This window comes from Pipistrellus hanaki (genome assembly GCF_964339955.1).
Source record: "Pipistrellus hanaki genome assembly, chromosome: 1".
NCBI lineage: Eukaryota > Metazoa > Chordata > Mammalia > Chiroptera > Vespertilionidae > Pipistrellus > Pipistrellus hanaki.
Window position 1 is genome coordinate 17,330,775 of NC_140503.1, and position 21,868 is coordinate 17,352,642.

The following is a 21,868-nucleotide window of genomic DNA, read 5'->3' on the forward strand; positions in this document are numbered from 1 at the left end:
CAATAGCTCATAGGAAATGAGATATAGTGAGAGAAACACAAACACACTTTAATTTTTCTCTCATGAGTGAAATGAGAGGCATTGCTTTATGTGATTTATATGTCCCTTTAACTACTACCACATAGTACCAAGTTTAAACAAAAATAAAAACAGGTAAGATATAAGTTGGTTAGATATTCACACCAACTCCCCCCCCCTCCCCAATTAAAAACAGGAATCTCCTTATAGCTATTGGAGTCAGGAGTCAAAAGAATATTTCATGGGTGCTTTCTGTATGACTTGAAAGTAAATTCTGTTATTTATCCTCTTTCTTCTTCAAATATTTTTATCTACTTCAGAGCCTCCAGCAATCTTTGTTTTCTGGTTAGAAATGTTGATAGAAATGATTCCCTACAGAAATAGCTTTGGGACATCCTCACCATCTGCACTTAAATTTCCTCTACAACCTCCTATTTGTGATTTTTCTCACACTGGCCTCCAATCATCTCTTCTCCAATGGACACAACATTTGGCTCCTACTTAGTGTAATTCCTAAATCAAGTTGTAATTCTAGTATATGAATATATATATATATTTCCAACATTTTTAACTCACTATTTACTTTTTTGTCCTGGTGGAGGCCCAGCTATGTTTCAAGAATGTATAATTGGGAAATAAGTATGTGGAGGTAATTATTTTCTATAGCACCTACCAACTAGCACACGTAAAGTTAAATTAATAAACATATTACAGTGATAAAACTAAAGTCAGCTGAGCGCCCCAGACTTGATCATCAAACTCTCTTTGATGAGACTCAATAGCATGCAAACACTCTGATATTTCATAGCATAAAAATTCCAAGGTGACAATACCAATTTGAGCCTTGCCCTTCTCAAAAATGTAAGCATCTGGCAGGAAACAGGAGACAGAGTTATGCTCATTTCTGGATGCAAAATATTCAATGCACTTATGCATACCATTCAATTCATATTCCCTTTAAGGTGATTGGATGATGTGTATTAGAGTAAAAGTAACAAAACAAAACAAAACAAAACAAAACAATCTCCCACAAACACAGATTCTCCTAAGGGAAACAATAAAGAATTAAAAGTTTTACTTCAGCATACAGAAGAAGTTAGCAGTATAATTGTTTTTATTGGAATTTTGCACTGATAGTAAGTTTTAGTACACACATACATATAATACTCAAAAACCCATTTTTTTTCTAAATTCATAGTGTTTTTTTTTTGTCTCGGCATTTATTTATTTGTTTTTTGTGGGGTTTTTTTGTTTTGTTTTGTTTTTGTTTGTGTGTGTGTGTGTGTGTGTGTGTGTGTGTGTGTGTGTGTTATACTTTTGGTGATAGCTTGACTGAACAAATTATACCAAAATTAGGATGCCAATGTTGATAGAACAGCTGAAGTAACAACAAAGGTTCAAGAACATGAGCATGAGGCTTAGAGAGCAGCAGTTTATGGTTATGAATTGTAAGTGCTGGTGTAAGGTCCATAGATAATGAGTTCTGATTCCAGAGAGAAAAATATACAAATCAGATGAATTGTAAAAAGTGGGCATCAAACTGTTATCTCAACAAGTACAATACCTGAAGACCTTCGTCAAATGCCTTCAAATGTATTAGTGAAGATTATTTCCAACCTACAACTCCCTCCCTAGTTGACTGCCAATCAAGGATGAGATTGGATGAGGCCTTCTTCAGATAAAGCATCAGTGGTGGCACTTTGCACTGCCCTTTCTCAGGAAGCTACAGGAAGATACACAGCTTCAGAAGAAGGGAGTAAACCTAGAAAGACAAAACTTGGGATTTAACTTAAAAATGAATCTTGGGATTTTTGAGAATTGAGGTGCAAGAACCATCCAGGATGGCAGCTAGAGGACAGGTTCACAGCACTCCTGGCAAACAGGAACAGAATGGAAGATTTTGCCATGGGGCTCTTCAAGAAAAAAAAGTGGAATGAGAGACTACCCAAGTGCTTATGTTGAAAGAAGTTTTATAGCTGTGTCAGCTATGATACTTATAGGTGGTTAGAAATATAAGCTAATGAATCCAGCCAGTGTGGTTCAGTGGTTGAGTATGAACCTATGAACTAGCAGGTCACAATTTGATTCCTGGTCAGGTTGTAGGCTCAATACCAAGTAGGGGTTGTGCAGGAGATAGCAGATCCATGTTTCTCTCGTTGATGTTTCTATTTCTCTATCCCCTTTCTTGCTCTCTCTCTAAGAAAATCAATAAAACATTTTTTTAAAATAAAAATGGGGCTAACACCTTTTTTGTCCCCTTCCTTCTCTCCCTTCTACCTTTACACTTCTCTCTCCTAAATTCCAAAGGCACTTTCCTTAAAAAAAAAAAAAAAAGGAAGGAAGGAAGGAAGAAAATATAATGAGATAATGAGGGTGTTTATTAATGAGGTCTTGCCAGAGAAAGGAAATATAACCCTAATAGTAGAATGTCAAGTCAGAGCCAGGCTTTGAATCCACTTTTCTCACTGTGCCCTCAGTCCCTAGCAGCGTGCTTAGCACAAGATAAGCACCCAGAGAAGATTTCTGGCCTAAATGAATGCATGTAAGGTCTTACATTTTTTTCAATTAAAAGATAAAAGTCATAACAGTGTAAACTTGGAACACTGATTCAATCAAAGCATGATAGAATTTTACTGAGAAATTGGAGATGAAAAAGGGGGTGTGTGTATTGGGAGACAGAGGGGTGAGAAAAATCAATCATTTCCTTCCAGAGTCAGAAGTCAATAGTTAGAGTGTAAAACTGCAAAGTTCAGAAAGAAAGCATGTTATTAGAAATAGGGAGGGAATGTCTGAAAAGGCATTTAAAAGGGTACATGTGTAAAGCAATTCCACAAGGTGTGGTGAGGGAAGAACATCTGTCCTTCTATAGACATCTGTTTGTTCTCTTAGGACTCTAAATACTGTCTTAACTTGGATTTCTCAGGAAACAAACTCTAAGATCTAGTTTTCCACGTGAGAATTTTTGGAAGAATGTCATCAGAATCTGGGAAGAGGAGGAGTTGCAGCAAAGACCTCAGCTGACCCCAACAATCACAGGGAGCTCTCGGTCTGAGAGGCCCTTCTCAGTCATTTAGACAAGGGGCTGGGTCTTTAAATACCCCCCCTCCTACCCCAGCCTATCCACTACTCAATGGACATGGGCCACCCCCAGGGAGGAGCTTGACCTTCTTGACCTTGGGTAAGCTTACTTCTTTAACCAAGGGAAGTTCATTTAACACTCCCAGTAGCTGAAATAACTGTTTCTCTACCCTAAAGGGGGATGAGGTTTTTAAGCTATGCAAATATATTATTTAGAGAAAGAACAAATTAAAACATGAAATTAATGCATGCTTATTGATTAAACTTAGAAAGGATAGTAAGCAATTTGCTTCTGGATATATAGTTTTGAATGATAAAACCAGAACTAATACTGGGCTGTCCCATCTCTAAATCTCTTGTAAGCAACTCAACAATTATACCATCTCTGAGATTCTCCCAATATTCCATAAGACTGTAATTAAAAAAAAAACACACATAAAAAACCCAATATATTTGCAATAAATAATGTAAACTTACTCCCTGAGATAAAACTATGTTTTCAATGCAACCATTTTATTGTTCCACTAGAAGCCCAGTGCATGAATTCATGCACGGGTGGGGTCCCTCAGGGTGGCCTGTGGGGATCAAGCCTAGCTTGTGCCCCAGTCTTGCAACCACACTGCCCTTCGTGGCACATGACCATGGTCTGGCACCGCCCCCTCATCTGCTCCACCAACCCATATGTGGGGTGATCAATCAGGGCTGGGGTCCCTCTCTTGACTCCCTCAGCACCTGGGAGCCAGGTGATGGCCCTACTGCCTGTGGGGTGATTGGCAGGGTGATCAGGGGACTCGCTCACACCTGCCTTGGCCTGGCACCACCCACTCACCTGCTCCACCATCCCACCATGGACACGCTCTGGTCAGGGCCCATCGTGGCTGGCAGTGCCTCCACTGCCACCCACTGCCAGCACCATGTTGCCAATGCCTGCCATGTTCCACACTGCTCCCTGGTGGTCAGTGCATGTCATAGTGTGAGGTTAAACTCCCAGTTGAACGACTGCCACAGGGGACAATTTGCATATTAGGCTTTTATTATATAGGATGGTTTAATGTTGCTATTTTTTAGTCAAAATGACATTGAATACTTTTGAAACTAGTCTTTTTCCAATATCAACTAAAGACTTTATTCTTAGCTATTACCTGTATAAACATAGATGGCTGCTGCCCTTGCAACTGTAATAGAAGATTGGTGTGCAAAGTTCCCATAAAAACTGACTTAAAATGAGTCTGCTCCGATTTAGAAAATATTTAAGAGCCCTATCCAAATGTGTGTTACCTTAGGAAGAAATGTATTCATTTCATATTTTGTTTTCCATAAACCTGACACTCAGGAGATAACTAACTACAAAAATCCAACTAAAATTTAAGTTAAAAGTGGGCACCACAAGTATAAATCCCAGGTTCTCATAACCTCAACTTTGTAACATGGCATTTTCTAAATAAGATTGAACTCTGTCTATGTTATGAATTTGATATTTTATCAGTAGAAACATGTGCTGTGATATGCTTTGATTATGGTCGCATCTTTCCAACAAGGACCACTGCTTGGTACTCTACCTAAGTGGCAGAGCCAGAAATTACTTAGCAAGCATACTTTCTTTGAACAAGAAATAGGAGAGAATCAGATACTGTGGATTATAAATAGAGAATTTTTTTTTTAAATAAGCTCTTTCAAAAATTCAAAATCAACCAGGATACAAAGACAATTACATTATGATAGTAACAAAGCAACAAAATTAATCTGTCCAGTCTGTTACATAAGTGGTCAGGAATAACATTTGCATAAGTTATACTATATTGATTCTTACAGACAGACACTGGATAAAGACAAAAGAGCACATGCAAAAATAAATGCCTCTGCAGGGGACCTAGGACACCTAGATGAAGGCATCTATTCTTCAAAATTAAAACAACAAAAATAATAAAACAAGCCAACAAACCACAAATAAATGATAACACAACAAAACCCCATTCCGTTAAGTTCTCTTTAGTAAAGAGTGTCTATTTCTATCTTCGTCCTTGCTCTGAAACTCACTTTCAAATGTCGTCCCCTCCCTCTTGTCAATAGATCAAGCATTCTCTAGCAGGATAGATAGGACAGCAAGAACTAATAATGATAATAAAAATAATGAGAAATGGCCTCCGAGATATAGTTAATGTGTCTTCCTCTTTCCTTGTCTTTCTCCAGCAGAGAAGCTTCCTAGCCAGTAAGGCATTAATCATCGGAACAGCAGCTCCGAGATAAAGGCTGGGTGAATTTCACTGTGCATTATAGTGTGAGTTGTGGGGGCATGAATATGAGGCTCTCTCAGTATCTGGGAGGAGGAAGTGGAGAGGAAAGGAGAAAAATCTGTCATTTTATATATTTATACTGCTCAAGAATGTCCGGACTGGTTCTCCATTGTTAAAGCAGATTAAAATCATGCACATCCTTCTACTTTCATTGGAGGTCAGCTCTAAAAAAGAAGAAGAAATATTAAGATGAGTGAATTCTACCTACTTTCCTTCCCCCATTTGCCTTTGGGGTATGCAGTAGAGTAAGGGGCAGGGTGAGGGAACAAATGGAACTAAGAGCAAGACTGTCAGATGGGACACATTTTTGTTTGCAAATCTTCAGTTGGATATCTACTCTTTCATTTACATAATGCTTTGGGTGAATGAGATTTTTGGACTTGAAGAGCCCTGAACTAAATCTGGGGAGACCGTTTGGAAGAGATAGGTAAACAGATGCTACAGCTACTCAGCAGGAACTGCTCCACAAAATGGGGTCACATATTGCAGCATGACATCACCTGGGAGCTTTGCGGGAAGTGTATAATTTCAGGCCCTCCTCCAGAAGAGAATCACAATTCCCAGTCTGTGCTTTAATGAAATCATCCTAGTGATCTGCATACACAACAGTTTAAGAGCTACCACTCTATATAATACATACAAATATACATGATCTCTCTCACTCTCAATCTTCCTCCTCCCTACCTATCTCCCTCCCTTTATCTCTCCCTACTTTTCCTCTCTCTTTCTCACATGCATACTATCTGATGGAATGGAAAATAGAAGAGGATGCATTGCATATATAACTCAATCAAATTTACATCAAATAATTCCCTCAGTGACTGCCAACTACCAGAGATAGGGTGTGAGTTTACTTCCCTAGCCATTTAATGCCTAGATGATGAAAAAAACTAAGAACCTTGCATTCTCCATTTAGCTCACAAAACTAGCTCTCTAGAAAATCCAAGGCATTAATTAGAAGTTTTCAAAAGGCAGGGTTGTCATAACAGTTTTGGCATGTTTCTAATTTTTACAGTTATTCAAACATGCACCAGAAAGCTAGGAAAAAGCACATCCCACCTCTTCTACTGTCTTGTCAAAGAAAGAATGGATATATCCATCTTGCAGCCTGGCTAGCACTGATTACTGCTGGAAGTCATTTCCCTGTCACATGTACCAGTAAATAGAAATAAAAGGATGTATTTTAAGAAAAAAATAAAACAATTCTTGGACCTTGGTTTAAGTTGGAATCATGGATTCTTTTTGATGACTCAAGAGACATGTATTAAGTAGGTATGGTCATTGTCGAACCCTTTATGATAGCTTTCAGCATAGAAATCATTATTTATATTATTTATATTATTATTTTAATTAGATCAAAGGTATTCTATTCATTTATATCAATTGTAGCAATCCAATCTACGAGCATATAGCTCTTATAGCAACATAATTACAGAGTATTTCTGCTAGCTCTCATCTCTTCTCAACTCATTATTTCTTCTTTCTCCTTCTAATTCATTTACATATCCATTCAACTTTCACTGTATGTGATAGGCATCTTGCAAGATACTGTTTAATAAAATAAAGATATTGGGGATAATATGAATCTATTCTAATAACAGATGAGGAAAACTTAGAGACCCATGGAGGCTAGTTGTCATGTCAGATGTCAAATGACTGATTAATAAATAAATAAAAACATATTTTTAAAATATCCTAATCTATCTCTGCTAGTGAGACCTGGATTAAAACCTAATTTAAAACAATTCAACAACAACAACAATAATAACCTTTATTAAGTCACATCAATTTGGGACTTGGCTTATATTATATTAACCTATCCATGAAATTGATGTTTTAATCTCTGTATTTCAAAGGATGAAACTGAACTCCAAAAAACAAAATTCTATAGCAGCCTAGAGTCAAGGATGTAACTACTTCTTGATCCATGAGTGAAGTCTCCCAATGGTTCCTTCAATGCATTCTTTGCCTTCACACCAGGCTGTTTTCTCACAACTGTCTTTGTTGATCTTGGACACAAATAATATAGCCCCCTCTGCAGATAAGCGTTTATTTATTTAATTGATTTTTTTCTTCAACAAACATTCATTGAGCCCCAGTTTGTGGCTGGCACTGATGCAGGCCCTGAATGTCAAGTGATGATTACTGCAGAGAGATGATTACTGCTCTCAATCTAGTGGCTTCTCATAGTATCTTCCATCATTGTTCTTGCAAAAGATCTTAAAGAAAACAGGTAGCTTTGGAGCCAGCTGAATCATAGGATTATGACTATAAGTAAATGGGTTCACACAACATACTCAGCCATGAAAGAAAAACAAAAGAGGTGACTAAAAGCAGATAAAGGACTCCCATAAACCTACCTACACACATACAGACAGGTAAATGAGCCTCAAGATAAATTCCTATCCATACAAATAAATAGAAGAAGTGGGCCTTTAAAAGAATCTTATTTTTTTATTAGAGGTCTAATGCATGAAATTCATGCATGGGTACGGTCTCTAGGCCTAGTCTGTGACCAGGGCCATCTTTTCTGGCTGCCCACAGCTGGCCCTAACCCCTGTGGCCACCCACTCCTGGTTCCCCATTCTCCATCAGGCGATCTGAGCCTGCCAGCAGGGAAGGGAATCGAGAGGTGGTCAGTGTGCCTCATAGTGACTGGTCGAGTGGTCGTTTTGGTCATTCCACCATTAGGGTCAATTTGCATATTACCCTTTTATTATATAGGATAGAGGCCCAGTGCATGGGTGGGGGCCAGCTGACATTCCCTGTTGGAGGTCCTGGATCAGGGTGGGGTTCCCACTTGGGGTGAGGCTGGCTGGGGCAAGGGGTCATGGGCAGTTTGCAGGACAGCCACAACCCCTATCGTGGTGGGAAGGGGGGTACCCACTGTGGTGGTGGGGCTGGCCAGGCCAAGGGGCCACAGTTGTTCTGGTCTCTGGTCATTCTGGTCATTCTGCTATTTTGGTCTCTGAGATTTTATTACATAGAATACTTAAAGGTAAGTTTTGGGAGAATTAAGAAATTTGGAAAATAAATAAGAACAAATTAAAGAGGGAAATTGATGATAGTGCATTTCCAAAAGTGCTAGAAGCAGCCCTTGCTAGTAGGATGACAAATAAGTCCTAAGGAAGGAGAATTAAAGGCCAGAAGCTATTAAAAACTGTGACCCAGCAGAGACAAAGAGTCATCTCTAGAACTCCTTATTCTTAAGGCAAAGATTCAAGAGCAGCAAAACCATGCTGATGTCAATCCCCACTCATGAGTGGCACCATAGAGTGGGCCTCAAGGGGAGAGGGAGCAGGATACTTGAAAGTGAGATCCAACCTATAAGTATTAAGTGTATTCTCCCTGGGAAGATACTGGTAGGTTGTCACCATTCATATGTTTTGACGAGTATTGTTGGAGGGTTTCTTCTGTACTACTGTGTCCTTATAGCCTGAAATAAAGAGCTTGCCATCCTAGAACTAACAGTGTAGTAAATAGAATAAACCAAAAAAACATGTGATACAATGTCAGGTACAGGTAACTGTTATGAGAAACAACAAAGCAGGAGGTGATAGAGAGTGCTATTTTATAAAGCATGGTTGAAGAGGGTGTCTCTATAAGTTGCTATATAGATATAAGCTTGGATAAAGTAAGGAAGTGAATCCTGAAAATAGCTGGGAAAAGCTGCTTCAGGCAATGGAAACAGCAAGTGAAAAAACACAGAGTTGCTTGATATGTTCAAGTAGGACTTTGCTTTATCTAAGGTGCAACATTGGAAACCTTATCTAAGGTGCCACAACATTCAGTTATCAACATAGATAATATTTTATTGCAATATTTAAAAAATCAGTATCAATGCAAAAATACATGATAAAAAATATCAACACTTATAAGCAGACAGAATCAGACTTTGTAATTGAAGAACCCTGTATTACTCACCTGTCTTTAAAGCTAATCCTATGATCAAATAAGTTCAGAATGACTAGTGTGCTTAGAGCACAGTGCTAGAAAACAGCACAGAGAAATAGCAAGGAGGATATCCACATACCGTAGGTTAAGAATTTGGGCATCTGACTTGGCCAAGCAGTATATATTAGATTATTAAAAAAGCACTGGAAGCCAAGAGCTAACCCCACTTACCCCCCAGCTGTTCAGGTGGCTGAAAATAAGATCCAGCACTTGATCAGCAGTTCTGGTGGAAATTCCACCTTGGAAGTATTACAATGAAATTAGAAGGTATCTCTACAACATCTCCTAGCAACTCACAGATTTCCAACCTATCCACAATGAGGATCTTCTCAGAGGATAGAGAGAGAAAGAAAAGATAGAAACATCAGTGATGAGAGAAAAATCATTGATTGGCTGCCTCTTGCATGCCCTCTACTGAGAATCAAGCCTGCGACTCAAGCATGTGCCCTTGACCAGAATCAAACCTGGGACCCTTCAGCCAGTAGGCTGATGCTCTATCCACTGAGCCAAACCAGCTGGGGCAGAGGAGCCTTTTGAAGTGGCTAAACTCAGCATTGGTAAGTCCAGATTTCATCCATTGAGATTAAAGTATTAATGAGGGATGAACAGAAAATCACACTATATTCTCTTTCCTAGCTTATTTGAACTGTCAACATGGAAATCTTTAAGAGGGAGGTAGACACATCAAGTTTGTTTGTTTTTAAGAACAGTGCAATTTCAGACAGAAAATGTCTCTGAAGAGTCCTTCCAGGTATTGAGTAAATTGGAGTCCAATTTCCTTTTTCCCAAATTATTCTGAGAGGGGAAAAGAAAGTACCTGCGTAAGGATAAGGAGAAGACAAGATATTTCTTGGCTGGCAGTTGAAAGTCTAATTATTCTGACAAATCTTCAGTGCCTTCCCCAGTTATGAGGCTTGGCAAGAAAGAAGCAAGCCCTGGAGCCACACATTATGTAAGGCTGTTAATCAATATTAGTTGAGTGCTGATCCTAAAAATAAACTCCCCTTGGAGGCTCTGTTGCCTACTAGTAGAAGCAAGGGATTGAAAACTGTGAGGACTCCTTGTCTCATTTCTATGATGCTGGTGGCACCAGGGAAATGATGGAGGAGCCCAGAGGGGATAATTCTCTGGATAAGTAGAACTGCTCCTGATACAACATGATCTATATCCTGTTAGAGCATGGCATTTTGGATAAGGTAGATATATCCTGTATCCCAATCCAGGGCAGTTTGACAAAGAAACATGATAAAATTCAGTATTCTAGTCAAAATCAAAATGCCATTGATGGCAACATGCTGTAAAATGGGAGTGTCATATATTTTGTGGAATCATGGAATTTTAACTATCTGTTCTGCAAACATGGCAGTTTCATATGCTTCACCCTGTGTGTAATAACTGTTCAGCAAAGTCTATTTTCACTCCAGAAAAATGAAAGAATCTCCCATGGAAATCTCTTTTAATTGAGTTCAGGGCTTGGGTTTAATCTGTGAAGCTTGGAGGAAATCCTGGGTAATTGTGTGGACATAGGGGGAAAAAAGTCTTTTTGTGTTTATCAAAATGTACAGGAAAGCTAAGCTCTGTGAGGTTCTATGAATTCCAGAAGATTCTCTTAAATTGACAAGGTTTCCTAATGTCTCTAACATTAGTCAAAACTTAGAGGAAAAATCACCCATGGTCATATTTATTCTTCACAACAAGCCTATGTTATGCCCATTTTACAGATAATGAAATGAAGGCTTAGAGAGGCTAAGCAACCAACCCAGAGATACTCAGCTGAGTAACTGGGAGAACACAGCTAAGTCCAAAGGAGGAATTCTGACTCTAAAATACTCTCTCTTCTCTTTAACATACTGTCACTCTATCTGGATCATGCAGTGTGAAGGATCAACTTTTTAATCCTAAGTCTGTAGGTTTTTTGGTTTGTTTTTTTTTAAAATATATTTTATTGATTTTTTACAGAGAGAAAGGGAGAGGGATAGAGAGTTAGAAACATTGATCAGCTGCCTCCTGCATACCCCCTACTGGGGATATGCCCACAACTCAGGATGTGCCCTTGACTGGAATTGAACCTGGGACCTTTGGCTCTATCCAGTGAGCCAAACTGATTAGGGCACAAGTCTGTGTCTTGTTTTGTTTTACAATAATAACTATCAAGGCTGAAGTGTGCTTCTTGCTATCTCCAACTCAAAATTGAAAACAGACCAGAAGAAGACTTCCCACATAGACAGTGCTACAACACCTGAAAAATTCTGGCTACCTTCTGGATTTTTTAAAAATAGTTCACATTTGACCACCAAATTTGTGAGTTTGAGATAAGAATCAAATCTCACAAAGTTCTCAAGTCTTTCATTTCGACTGATAAGCAGTATAGTTCCAATCCAGGCTGAGCATTGTGATTTTCTGGTAATTTTCTGGTACCAGGCAGCAGTGGCCAAGGTCAAAGTGACTTTATTAATGCCTGACACACACATACACACATAAATGGATCATGATTAGTATCTGCTAATAGCTTGTAAATTATTCCAAATAGTGGTATGCACTGAATATCTTGAGTTCTTTCTTTACTGATAACTACTCAGTCTGGAGGCTTCAAGTAGAGAATACACATTATTCTTGGAACTGTTTTCTTTTGGCCCTTTTCCCTCTCATAGGAACATTCTGATCTTGATGGCTGAAAGTTATTATTAAAAGATTATTGTTTCTTACTTTTGCCTTCTGTACTAAATGAGGACAAAGAAATTTGAGTACAGACTGAGTTGAACTTTTCTACTTTAGAAGCTGACCTATCAGGGCAATGATAGTAACCTACTGACATTGGGGTCAGCTGTAATATAATGGAAATGTCTTCACAATTGTTGGGCATTCCTAGTAGTAAGACCCACAGGGAACCTAATTCAGTTCTCTTCTTTTGGTCCTCTTCCAGTTGGTGGGGAGGGTTCAGGCCAAGACTGAGAATTTGCACATCTTGTCTTTCACAAATCCCCTTATGTTCTCTCTGTTTCAGTTGGATGTGGCTATCTCCCTTAAGAGTTATCATCTTCGACTTCCACAATTTAGCTTCTGACATTCAACAAACCTGGAATTTGTTGCTTTCACCATGTATCCAATTGTACTTATCTACAAGTTCCAGCTCCATACTTTTCAGTCATGAGATCCAATGATGCCACCTCATACACTACCCTCCCAACATATTACTATTTGTAAGTTACTGATTCATATTTATAGACCACATCAAGCTCCTTGCACTCTAAGCTCCATGATGTCAAGAATTCTGAAATCATTTTCTTTGTAACCCTGAAAATATGTGTAGGCATATTTAATAGCAGAACATAATCTCCATGATTCATATAAATCCAGGTTGATTTAAAAATGGAAAAGAAAGTTAAAGATGGATAATGGGGTATCAGAAACTTGAGATCTTATAATTTGTTTTATTTTCCAGTACTAATTTTAGCCTCCAAATTATATTTTGACCATTCTTCAAATTTCTATCCCCCAAAATCTCCACTCCATCATGTCTACAGACACGACAACCAAGAGAGACTACTGCATTTTCTAAGGTAAATTCTTGCTTGAGAGGATATTGACTTGCATACCAAATGTTGGGGAAATAATGTTAAAATAAGCTTAAAACACACTCAGTCTTTCAGTTCATTATATACTTGTTTTAAGCATGTTACTTATATTAACTCAGTAAACCTCACAACCATCACATACTACATGCACTAGTAGTACCTTTTCAAGAATTCTACTCTCCCAATTTTATAATGTGATAGATTAAAGTTGGCTGCAAATTCCTGACACTTTTCCTGTTGGAAGTGAGGCTTAATGCCTCCCTTTCTGAAAGTGAGAAATGGCTGCTTTCACCAAGAGAAATGGTAGATGTGACAATTGTGTTAGTTTCCAGGCTCAAGCTTTAAAAGTTCAGCAGTCTCTACTTCTTGTACTTAGAAAACTCTCTCTGGGATCCATGAGCCTCCATGAAAGAAGTCCTGCTATTCTGCTGGAGAGACCACATGGAGAGTCTTAGAAACTACAGGGAGAGGGATATGGACCCAGCTGACTCCAGTGCTTTCAGTTCACCACCAAGGCACAAAGAAATGTGTGATGTCTGACCCTTCAGACCAGAGTAGACACTGGGTAACTCCAATTGACTCCATGTGGGGCAGAATAATTGCCTTGCTGAGTTCTGCCCAAATTCCTGGCCGACAAAAGTGGGAGATCCAATGATTTAGTTATCATGTTAAGCCACTAAGTTTAAGGGGAAAGTTGGTTTCACAGCAATAGTTAACTAGAACATATGTGACTTGTCCAGGGTCACCTAGCTAATAGGAAGAAAAACTAGGTTCTAAACTCAGGCAATTCTGACTCCAAACACATTAATGTGTCCATTAATCATTCTGCTATAGCCTTTCCACTGGAAAAAATAAAATTGTCCCAAAGCACATTGATCATTTTGGAGGGAAAGTGCTCCACAAATCATGCCACTTCTAGTTGTTAGATGATTATAAGGTATGCAGTAAAGCCTAACTTGTTTTCTGATTTATTCAATAAATACCTACTGAGCACTTTTTAAGTGCCAGACCTTTACTTGAGAATTATCATGTAGCTACCTGTTTTCTCATTATAACCATGGTCCTAAACCATGGATATAATCTAAATTATTATTATTATTATTATTATTATTATTATTATTAATTATTATTATTATTATTATTATTATTATTATTATTATTTAGGGAGCACCTAGAAACATACTTCTTAATATAGAATGAAGACCTGATGCTTGGGTATCATAGCTGTTAGTAATTCCACAAAGTACATGAAATTCACAAGTAAGTCTGTAGCAAACAAGATTATCAGAAATATCAAAGCAGCAGTTACTCCCAAGGGGTCCATATCAACTAAAAAACTTTTGTGCACACTCACAGTAAAGAGCGGCACTGAAAGCACTTTCAGCCTTCCTTTGAATGGAAATCAACACTCCCCAAGGCCTACTAGAAAGAAATTGCTCATATAATATCTTCTTAGCTTATGCTTTAAGAGGGAAATAGTAGATTTTTGAACAACCAGGTTTTTATACTTTAAAATTCACATCCTTATTCTATTTCCATTGGAAGAGCTTCATTTTAGGATAATCCTGCCCTATCAATGTTATCAAAGTAAAGGAGGACAGAACAGAGTTTTATTCAGAAAAATAAGTGATGGATTTGACAAATATGAAATTCAATCTTCCCCATTTTATTTCTCCTTTAAAATATTAAGTATTAGAGTCTGGGAATTGTCCCAAACCATGGATATAACCCAAATGTTATTGGGTCCCTATTCCTGACATAGTTTGATATGGTCTATAGAATGTACTTGAGATCAAAATAGGCTTGCAGACAAGGCAAGCTATTGAGTTTTTACAGAGCCCAAGAGAGAGTTCTTATGGCTCATTGGCAATAATAAAAATATCCAAAACCATTGGCATAAAGTTATTTTCTCTAGAAAGTCTTTCCAAAGAGATGGGTCATTTTTATACATCATCTCAAACCAAATTCTGCTCATCTGTTGGCACACCCTTAAAAAAAAATCAAGAGATTTATAACACATTTTATAGCCTTAGTGGAAGCAAAAGGAAAAACATGTAGATATAATCCAATTATGACTAGCCTAAAAGGAATAGGAACACACACTAGACAGGAGACTATCACACAGCCTCCAGCAGTGCACATCTACTAAAATTAGAACAGGTTATATGATGTTTAAGGTCATAATTATTGGTAAGACTTCAGTCTTTTGTATTCTACACTTCCCCAGAAAATCTGGCACTCTCCATGTGAAAAGACTAACAAATGCATTTCCACTTATGTATCTGCCACGAGAGGGAAAGCCAAAAACCAATGGTTACCTTGGCTTAGTCCCTGAATCTGGTTTAACATTAAATCCTCTTGGGTATCAGTGAAAATTGGGCCTTGAAAAAGACTATACGACAAGCCATTGCGGCAGAAAAAAAGCCATTTGCTCTTCTGCTTCCCATAGAGTCAGTGGAATGTATTCTGACAGAAACAAAACAAGTCTGCCAAGACCTGTGCAGATAGAACCATGCTTACACCAACAATAAACAGATCTGCTTTTGAGCTATAGAGTCATAATAGAAATATGTATTGCCTTTTATCTTCTTTTCAGTGAATAGAGTGAAGTGTCAGGAGTTATTGCTTTAATATCAGAGAAAAAGCTATTTTTTGGAGCATGTGTATAAGTATGCATGAAACAGGCCATGGGACTAGGACACTGCTAGGCTAACCAGGTTCTTGCAGCCTTTCAGAAACACATAAGATTGTCCTGATGCTATCATCAGTATATACAGCTACCAATCATGTGTGTGAACACATGGAAGAGCTGTTTGGATACTTCTGCTCAATTAAAAGGAAAAAGGAAGACAGCACATTTACCTCTACCTAACTCACGTTAACTTAATTCAGAAGAATGAGAACGCATAAGGGGCTTATGGATTACTGACTTTAAATTTACAATGCCTATTGAAGTTAGTAGAAGGGTGATGTTAAAGACTCAGTTGAACTCCTGTATAATGTCTTAAAACTAAGAAACTGAAAGGGAAGTACTGGTTTCTACTGAATTATCTATAAATACTAACCAGGCTAGGGATAATTTCCCCATAAGCAGTTAGAATGTCTTATTTATGCCAGAGCATTTAAGGCTAATAACTTGATTAACCTTCTATCCACTACTAACTAGATTTATGAAATGCCAAGGGAGTTAGCAAAGCATTAAGTTTTAGCTTGAGTGTAATTACTTTTAAGTGAAAAACAAAGCAAAGCATCATTAGCACAATATAAGGACTTCCTACATAGCTAAACTCAGACCTAATGCAATATTAGGGTCTTACAAAACAAAATTGACAAAATAATGTATAATTAATCAACACTCACTATCTAATACAAGATTGTGTGTCATAAGGATTATTTGAACCTCTAGCTTCAGTTGCCCTTGATTTAATGCTAGCCATTGGCTTAAAAAATGAACAGTTCTTATTCCAACAGAGCCATCAGGAGGTTGTAAGGAAATAGCACTAAGATATAGTCTTTCTTATGATAACATATTTTACTTTCCCCCTTCCTTTTCCTTTTTTTTGCTATTGAAAAGAAAGGTAATAAAAAAAAGAGCAGGTAATATTTTACACTGGAAGTGTTGCTTATGGCTCCTTTTGAATAGTAGTTTTACCATTTCAATAATAAATATGATAGGCATGATTATCCATGAGTGCACACAAGACTTTGTAATTTTTTTTAGCAAGGGTTTTGTCTTTCTCTATTTTGGATCTTATTACTAGGAGTACCTGTAGGCATCCTTCCTATAAACATAGGAATTTACATTCTTTCAATAAATAGTAGCACCCATCATAATAGCAATGTCTCAAAGATAAAAAATGCAAACCAATTAATAATTGGAGAAAGACTTACCTGAATGCTGGCTGTTGAGCGATTCTTGCGGGTTGTAGTAGTAGCCATTGTGGTGGTGGTTTCCATGACAGTAGTAGACATTTCTGGCGGCATAGCAGTTGTCTGTGTTCCCAAGATTGATGGGACTTCTCCCACCAGCCGGACACTTCCATTGATTTTAATATTTGGGTTGTTCTCAGCTGCCATATTCAATACTTTCAAACCATCATAATAGAGCCCAGAGAGCTGGCCTTGGAAGAGACGTCCTTTGTCCTTTCCACCAATGGCTATTTGCGCCTGGGTGTTGAAGATGGTTAACTGCCGGCCTAGTGGGTTGGGTGGAGGAAATATCATTATTCCCATACATTTTCTCTCTTTGCCTTGCCTGGTCTAAATGAACCAGGTATAAAAACAGACTTCCTTGAGTAACTGAAGGGGAGAAAATTAGATAATAAAAATTCAATACAGATATTGGCAAGTAACATTTCATTGTTTATCCCTTCCACTGTCTAGCTGCATATCCTAGGTATCTGAATAATTTAGCCTCTATTTCTTTATTGTGAGGAAGGTGAAGCTTGGTTCAATAATGAATAGAGTTATAGTCTGCTCAGTTAAATAATTATGGACAATTGAAAGAAAACCCTAAATTAGATGATGATAATAATAAACCATTAATGCATATTCTACTGATTTGTTACCTACAAAGTACATATAACAACTAAAAAAGAGTTATATATGGCAAACAAAAACCTTGTGAGACACTCATACTATTGAATTAAAAAAATGAGTCTGATAATTACATTAAATCAACTGAAATTAAATTCCAATTAAGAGAGTTGGATTCATTGCACACTTAGAAAACACATTATTTCCTAGGAATCTTCATAGTGCATAATATTCTATCTATACTTGACATCAAGACAAATCAATTCTTACCTCTATTAATGTTGAGGTAAGGAGATTATGGTCACACAACTAAATCTTTCCCTAAAATATGGAGGATAATTAGGCATTGATATGTTCCTAAGGTGAGGGAAGAAGAAAGTGTCATTCCAAGTCAATATATTTTAAATGGAGGGTTTGGGCATTAAAAAAAGTAACTTAAAATTATATCAAGATATATTAATGGATTAAATAATATCAGTAGCTCAACTTACTTGTGGTTCCCATATGGGGAAACATTTATGCTTCTGTGAATAGGAAACTCTCAGAATGAAATCATGACAGAATAGAGTTCAGAATAATGTAGCTCAACTTATCTTCCTCCAAAGTACTTCTAAATCTATCCAAGAAAAACAACAATAACATATAGCTTGTTAAGCCATATCATTATTTCTCTAGATTATTTTCTTCTGCTTTTCTATACAGAGAAAGGGGGGCACTTATAATGGGATGAAATATATTCTTTTTAAAATTTTCTCCAGTTTAGTCAGTGATCAAGCAATGCTTCACTCATTCCTAAATCTAACCCTTTGAAATATTTTAGCTGTAAATGACTGGAGACAATGGTGTTATTCTTGTCTGATCAATATTTTTAAAGATTGAGGTTTTTGCTCCACAATCTCTAATATAAACAAAGGCAAACTGTGATGTTTCGGCTTTTAACTCTACTACTGTCACATATAGTTAAGCCTACACAATGGTTAGCTATTCTTTATTTTCCGGTGCATAATATGGAATACCTTCCCAACATATAATAATGGACAAAAATGGAAGAGGCAAAGAAAGGAAAATACATCTGCTCAGAGGAAACTCATTATAAAAGAGACAACTCCACTCATTGGGCAACTCTTCAGGGCATGCCAGTGAACTATGATCTACTAGTAATACACCTTGGGGAGCTTTGAACACTGCAGGATGGGGAACTGGCCAGATAATTTTGTTATAGTGAAAAGGATCTGAAATCTATAAAGATATCTGGGGTATGAAAATGGAATCTGCTGGCCTTAATGATAGCAAAATTGCCTAGAACCTGAGGGCGTAATCAAAATAGATATAATAGATTTCCGTCACTTTCCCACCAATTCCTTCGGTGCCGTGTGCATATGCATCATTGCCTGTCCTTTGGCCTGTCATTTCTCACAAAGCACACAGCAAAAAGTTCAAAGCACACTAACAGTGGAGCTCATATCTTTACTGTGTTTTTGTTTTTTGACAACATCTTTTTCTGATAGCTTTAAGCTTACTAGAAAATAAATGCCATGATGGGGTGGGGGGAGAATAAATACGCCCCCAACCTCACAAAAGCATTTGGAGCAGCTAAAATTAATACATCAGAACAAGCTGCATAATAGGAGCTATCTAAGACTAAAATTCAGTATCTTAAATCAGATAGCCCCAATACCAAGTGATAACATCCATTCATACAACTGTTGTCCAACTATAATGTTTATTCATCTCGTTTTTTTATATATAGATCAGTAAATGGCTCTAACTGATTATAGTTAAAACACTGTATTATTTCTAATATTCCTGAAAGTACTTCATATTTATAGTAGCCTTTATCTATTTTCCTGGTGCTATTATCCTGCCAATGCTTAAAAAATATTTTAAAGGGTTAGAGAGAATTGAAATGCAAACCTGAATTACACTGGCTAGAAATGATGGATTTCTTTTATTCCAGTTGCCATTATTCAGGTCCATAAAGTGACCTTTGTTTGTTTAAGACTGACCCAATCATGGAGACAGAAGAGATATTTCCTGGGCTCTGAGATTAAGCCACTGCCCCTCTTCTGGCTATTATTTTCTCAGAAAGAGCAGGCTAATCAGTTCTTAAGAATAAGACACTGGTTGGGTAAGACAGGGAAGAGGATGTCTGTGTTTCAATTTTACATCAGGCCACACAGGAAATATTTGAATTTTTGTTTGCTTCTCTGTTCCATGGCCTATTTCTGGGCAGATCTGCCTTTATTCTATTTTAAAATAGCCCTCCTTATCATGAATTAGGTGGTTAACAATAAACTGGCTGCTACTCAAGTAATAGTGGGATAATCTAAGTCTCCTGCCACCTCTTCCTCTGATCAATTTCTCTCACTCAGCAAAGCAGGAGTAAGTGAATAAGCAAGAGACAGCCATCACCATCCTCTCCCTCTGAAGGATATGAGGACTGATGAGAAAGTTTTATCACATGCCCAATATTTCTTGAAATCAATGTCAGTCTCATTATTTGTTACTGATTATGATCAATCATGTTTTTTTTTTGTGTGTGTGTGTGTGTGTGATCATGTTATCTATATGTATATTTCTAAATGAGAATTGCCCTATCCCCAATTATTTAAAAAAGTGGTTCTAACACCAGTACATAATTTACTTTTTGTTTTTTTTGTTGTGGGTGGCCGCTGTCTTGAAAGTCATTCATTATTGTCTATTTGGACACCACATTCACATATGGCTTAAATGAAATCTTTGCATCATTCCAGCCAGTGTTGCACAAAGACTAATTAATTAAACCTCAGAACACCCTTGGGGAATAGGCAGTATTATTTATCCTCTCCTCTGATGGGAAATCTGAGCTATTCAGAGGTTAAGTGGATTGTCTAAGGTCAGGAAGTCAGTCGATAGTAAACAGAGACAAAAAACAGACTGGGAAGTGCTGTGCCCTAGACCTCTTCCCCAGTGACAGAGGTCAGTGTAAAGAGGCATTCCCAGGACTTCCTGAGCCATCTGCCTAGTCACCCTTCTCTCTTCCCTTTTATTCTAATTGCCTCTACACGTTTTTTTTTTGCTATATATTTTCAATTTATTTTGAAGGAAAAGTTAGCTAGACAGAGGAAGGGGTAAAGCAATAGAATGAGTAGATGTTACTCACCCAAGTTACCAAAAAAGTAATTTGTTAACATACTGCAGAGGAAAAAAAGACCTTCTAGTTTGCAAATAATTTGTTTCAATAATACATGCACATATAAAAACATGTACATCTTTGATGAAGCGATTAGAATGCCTCCCTCCATCCCACCTGAACCACCCCTGTCCCTGTCCCACCCCTTCCATTCGTTGCATGTTTGAAAGCATACTTTTATATGAAAGCCAACTGATAACAATGCTATCGTGAGGAAAACTAAAAGCTTACTAATAACTTTATAATGGTTTATACAAATGAAAATGCCTGGCATGCTCTTAAACTTAGAATTCAAAAGGCAATGAAGTAAAATAAAATAGTATTAACATAAAATTGAAAGAAACAAAAAGTTCTCTCAGGCACATGAGACTCAGACATGCATCTAATTTTCATTTCCTTTTTTAAAAAGTGAGGCATCGTATTTAAATGTTAAAGGGACTTTAGGAACTGGTGATTACTAGATAAAATTATTTGCTTTTTAGAGTTATTCTTAATTTATTTTTAATTAGACCACATACATTAAACAGGGCAAACAATTAAAACTCAGTGAGAATTTTCTGTGTTTAAAGGTGCAAATGTTTCACCCTTTAAAACTGTAATAGCTCTTTGATGTTTAAGTTATATACTAATATACCCAATTGCTTGTTATATGTAACTCTATAGAATCTCTATGAATTTAAACATTGGCTAAAGGTCTGTAGACCAGAAAAGCTTATGCTGGCTCAGGAAAGAACAAAATAAGTAGCTTCTTAAAGATAGGAACTTTTCTTTATGGAGAGACAATGGTTTATATCACAACCAATAGAAGCCACACAGAAAATTCTTACACATGGTATAACCACTGCCCTCTCTTAGTAGTTATGTGGTTTTCTTTGGCAAATCAGAAACTGCTGTTTTGCCTCTTATGACCCTTTCCTTTTTCAACTCATTGTTCTAACCACTTACACTTTTGTTGCATAATATCCAATACAGGAAGTATCACACAACCAAAGTGTAAAATAGGTTTGTTTTGTGTTTAGTTTCTGTCAGCGACTAGGACACGATTAATCTCTTATGAAAGCCTTTTGCCTTTGTAAGGTTGCATCAAAAGACAAAATTCATCTTTCTTTTTCTTTTCTTTGTTTATAAACACATGTTCAAAAAGAACACTCTTCTTATAACACTTGTGTTTAAGCAGTTTAAGTTAGCAGAATCTATGATTTTTTTTGTTTGTTTGTTAGACAGTAAAGCCGAAACAGCCT

The 21,868-nt window shown here is 37.3% G+C and overlaps 1 protein-coding gene across 37 annotated transcripts in view; it reads right to left on the reverse strand.

Annotated features, from left to right (window-relative positions):
* NRXN3 (neurexin 3) overlaps positions 1-21,868 on the reverse strand; it is a 1,392,989-nt gene that overhangs the window by 129,409 nt on the left and 1,241,712 nt on the right. For all 37 annotated transcript variants that reach the window (XR_014795650.1, XR_014795651.1, XM_084891153.1 and 34 more), the window contains one exon: positions 16,811-17,115. Coding sequence is in view for 35 of the 37 variants with exons in the window: in XM_084891153.1 (XP_084747279.1) it covers positions 16,811-17,115 (305 nt within the window). In the remaining 2 variants the exon portion in view is untranslated. The remainder of the gene's footprint in view (positions 1-16,810; positions 17,116-21,868) is intronic.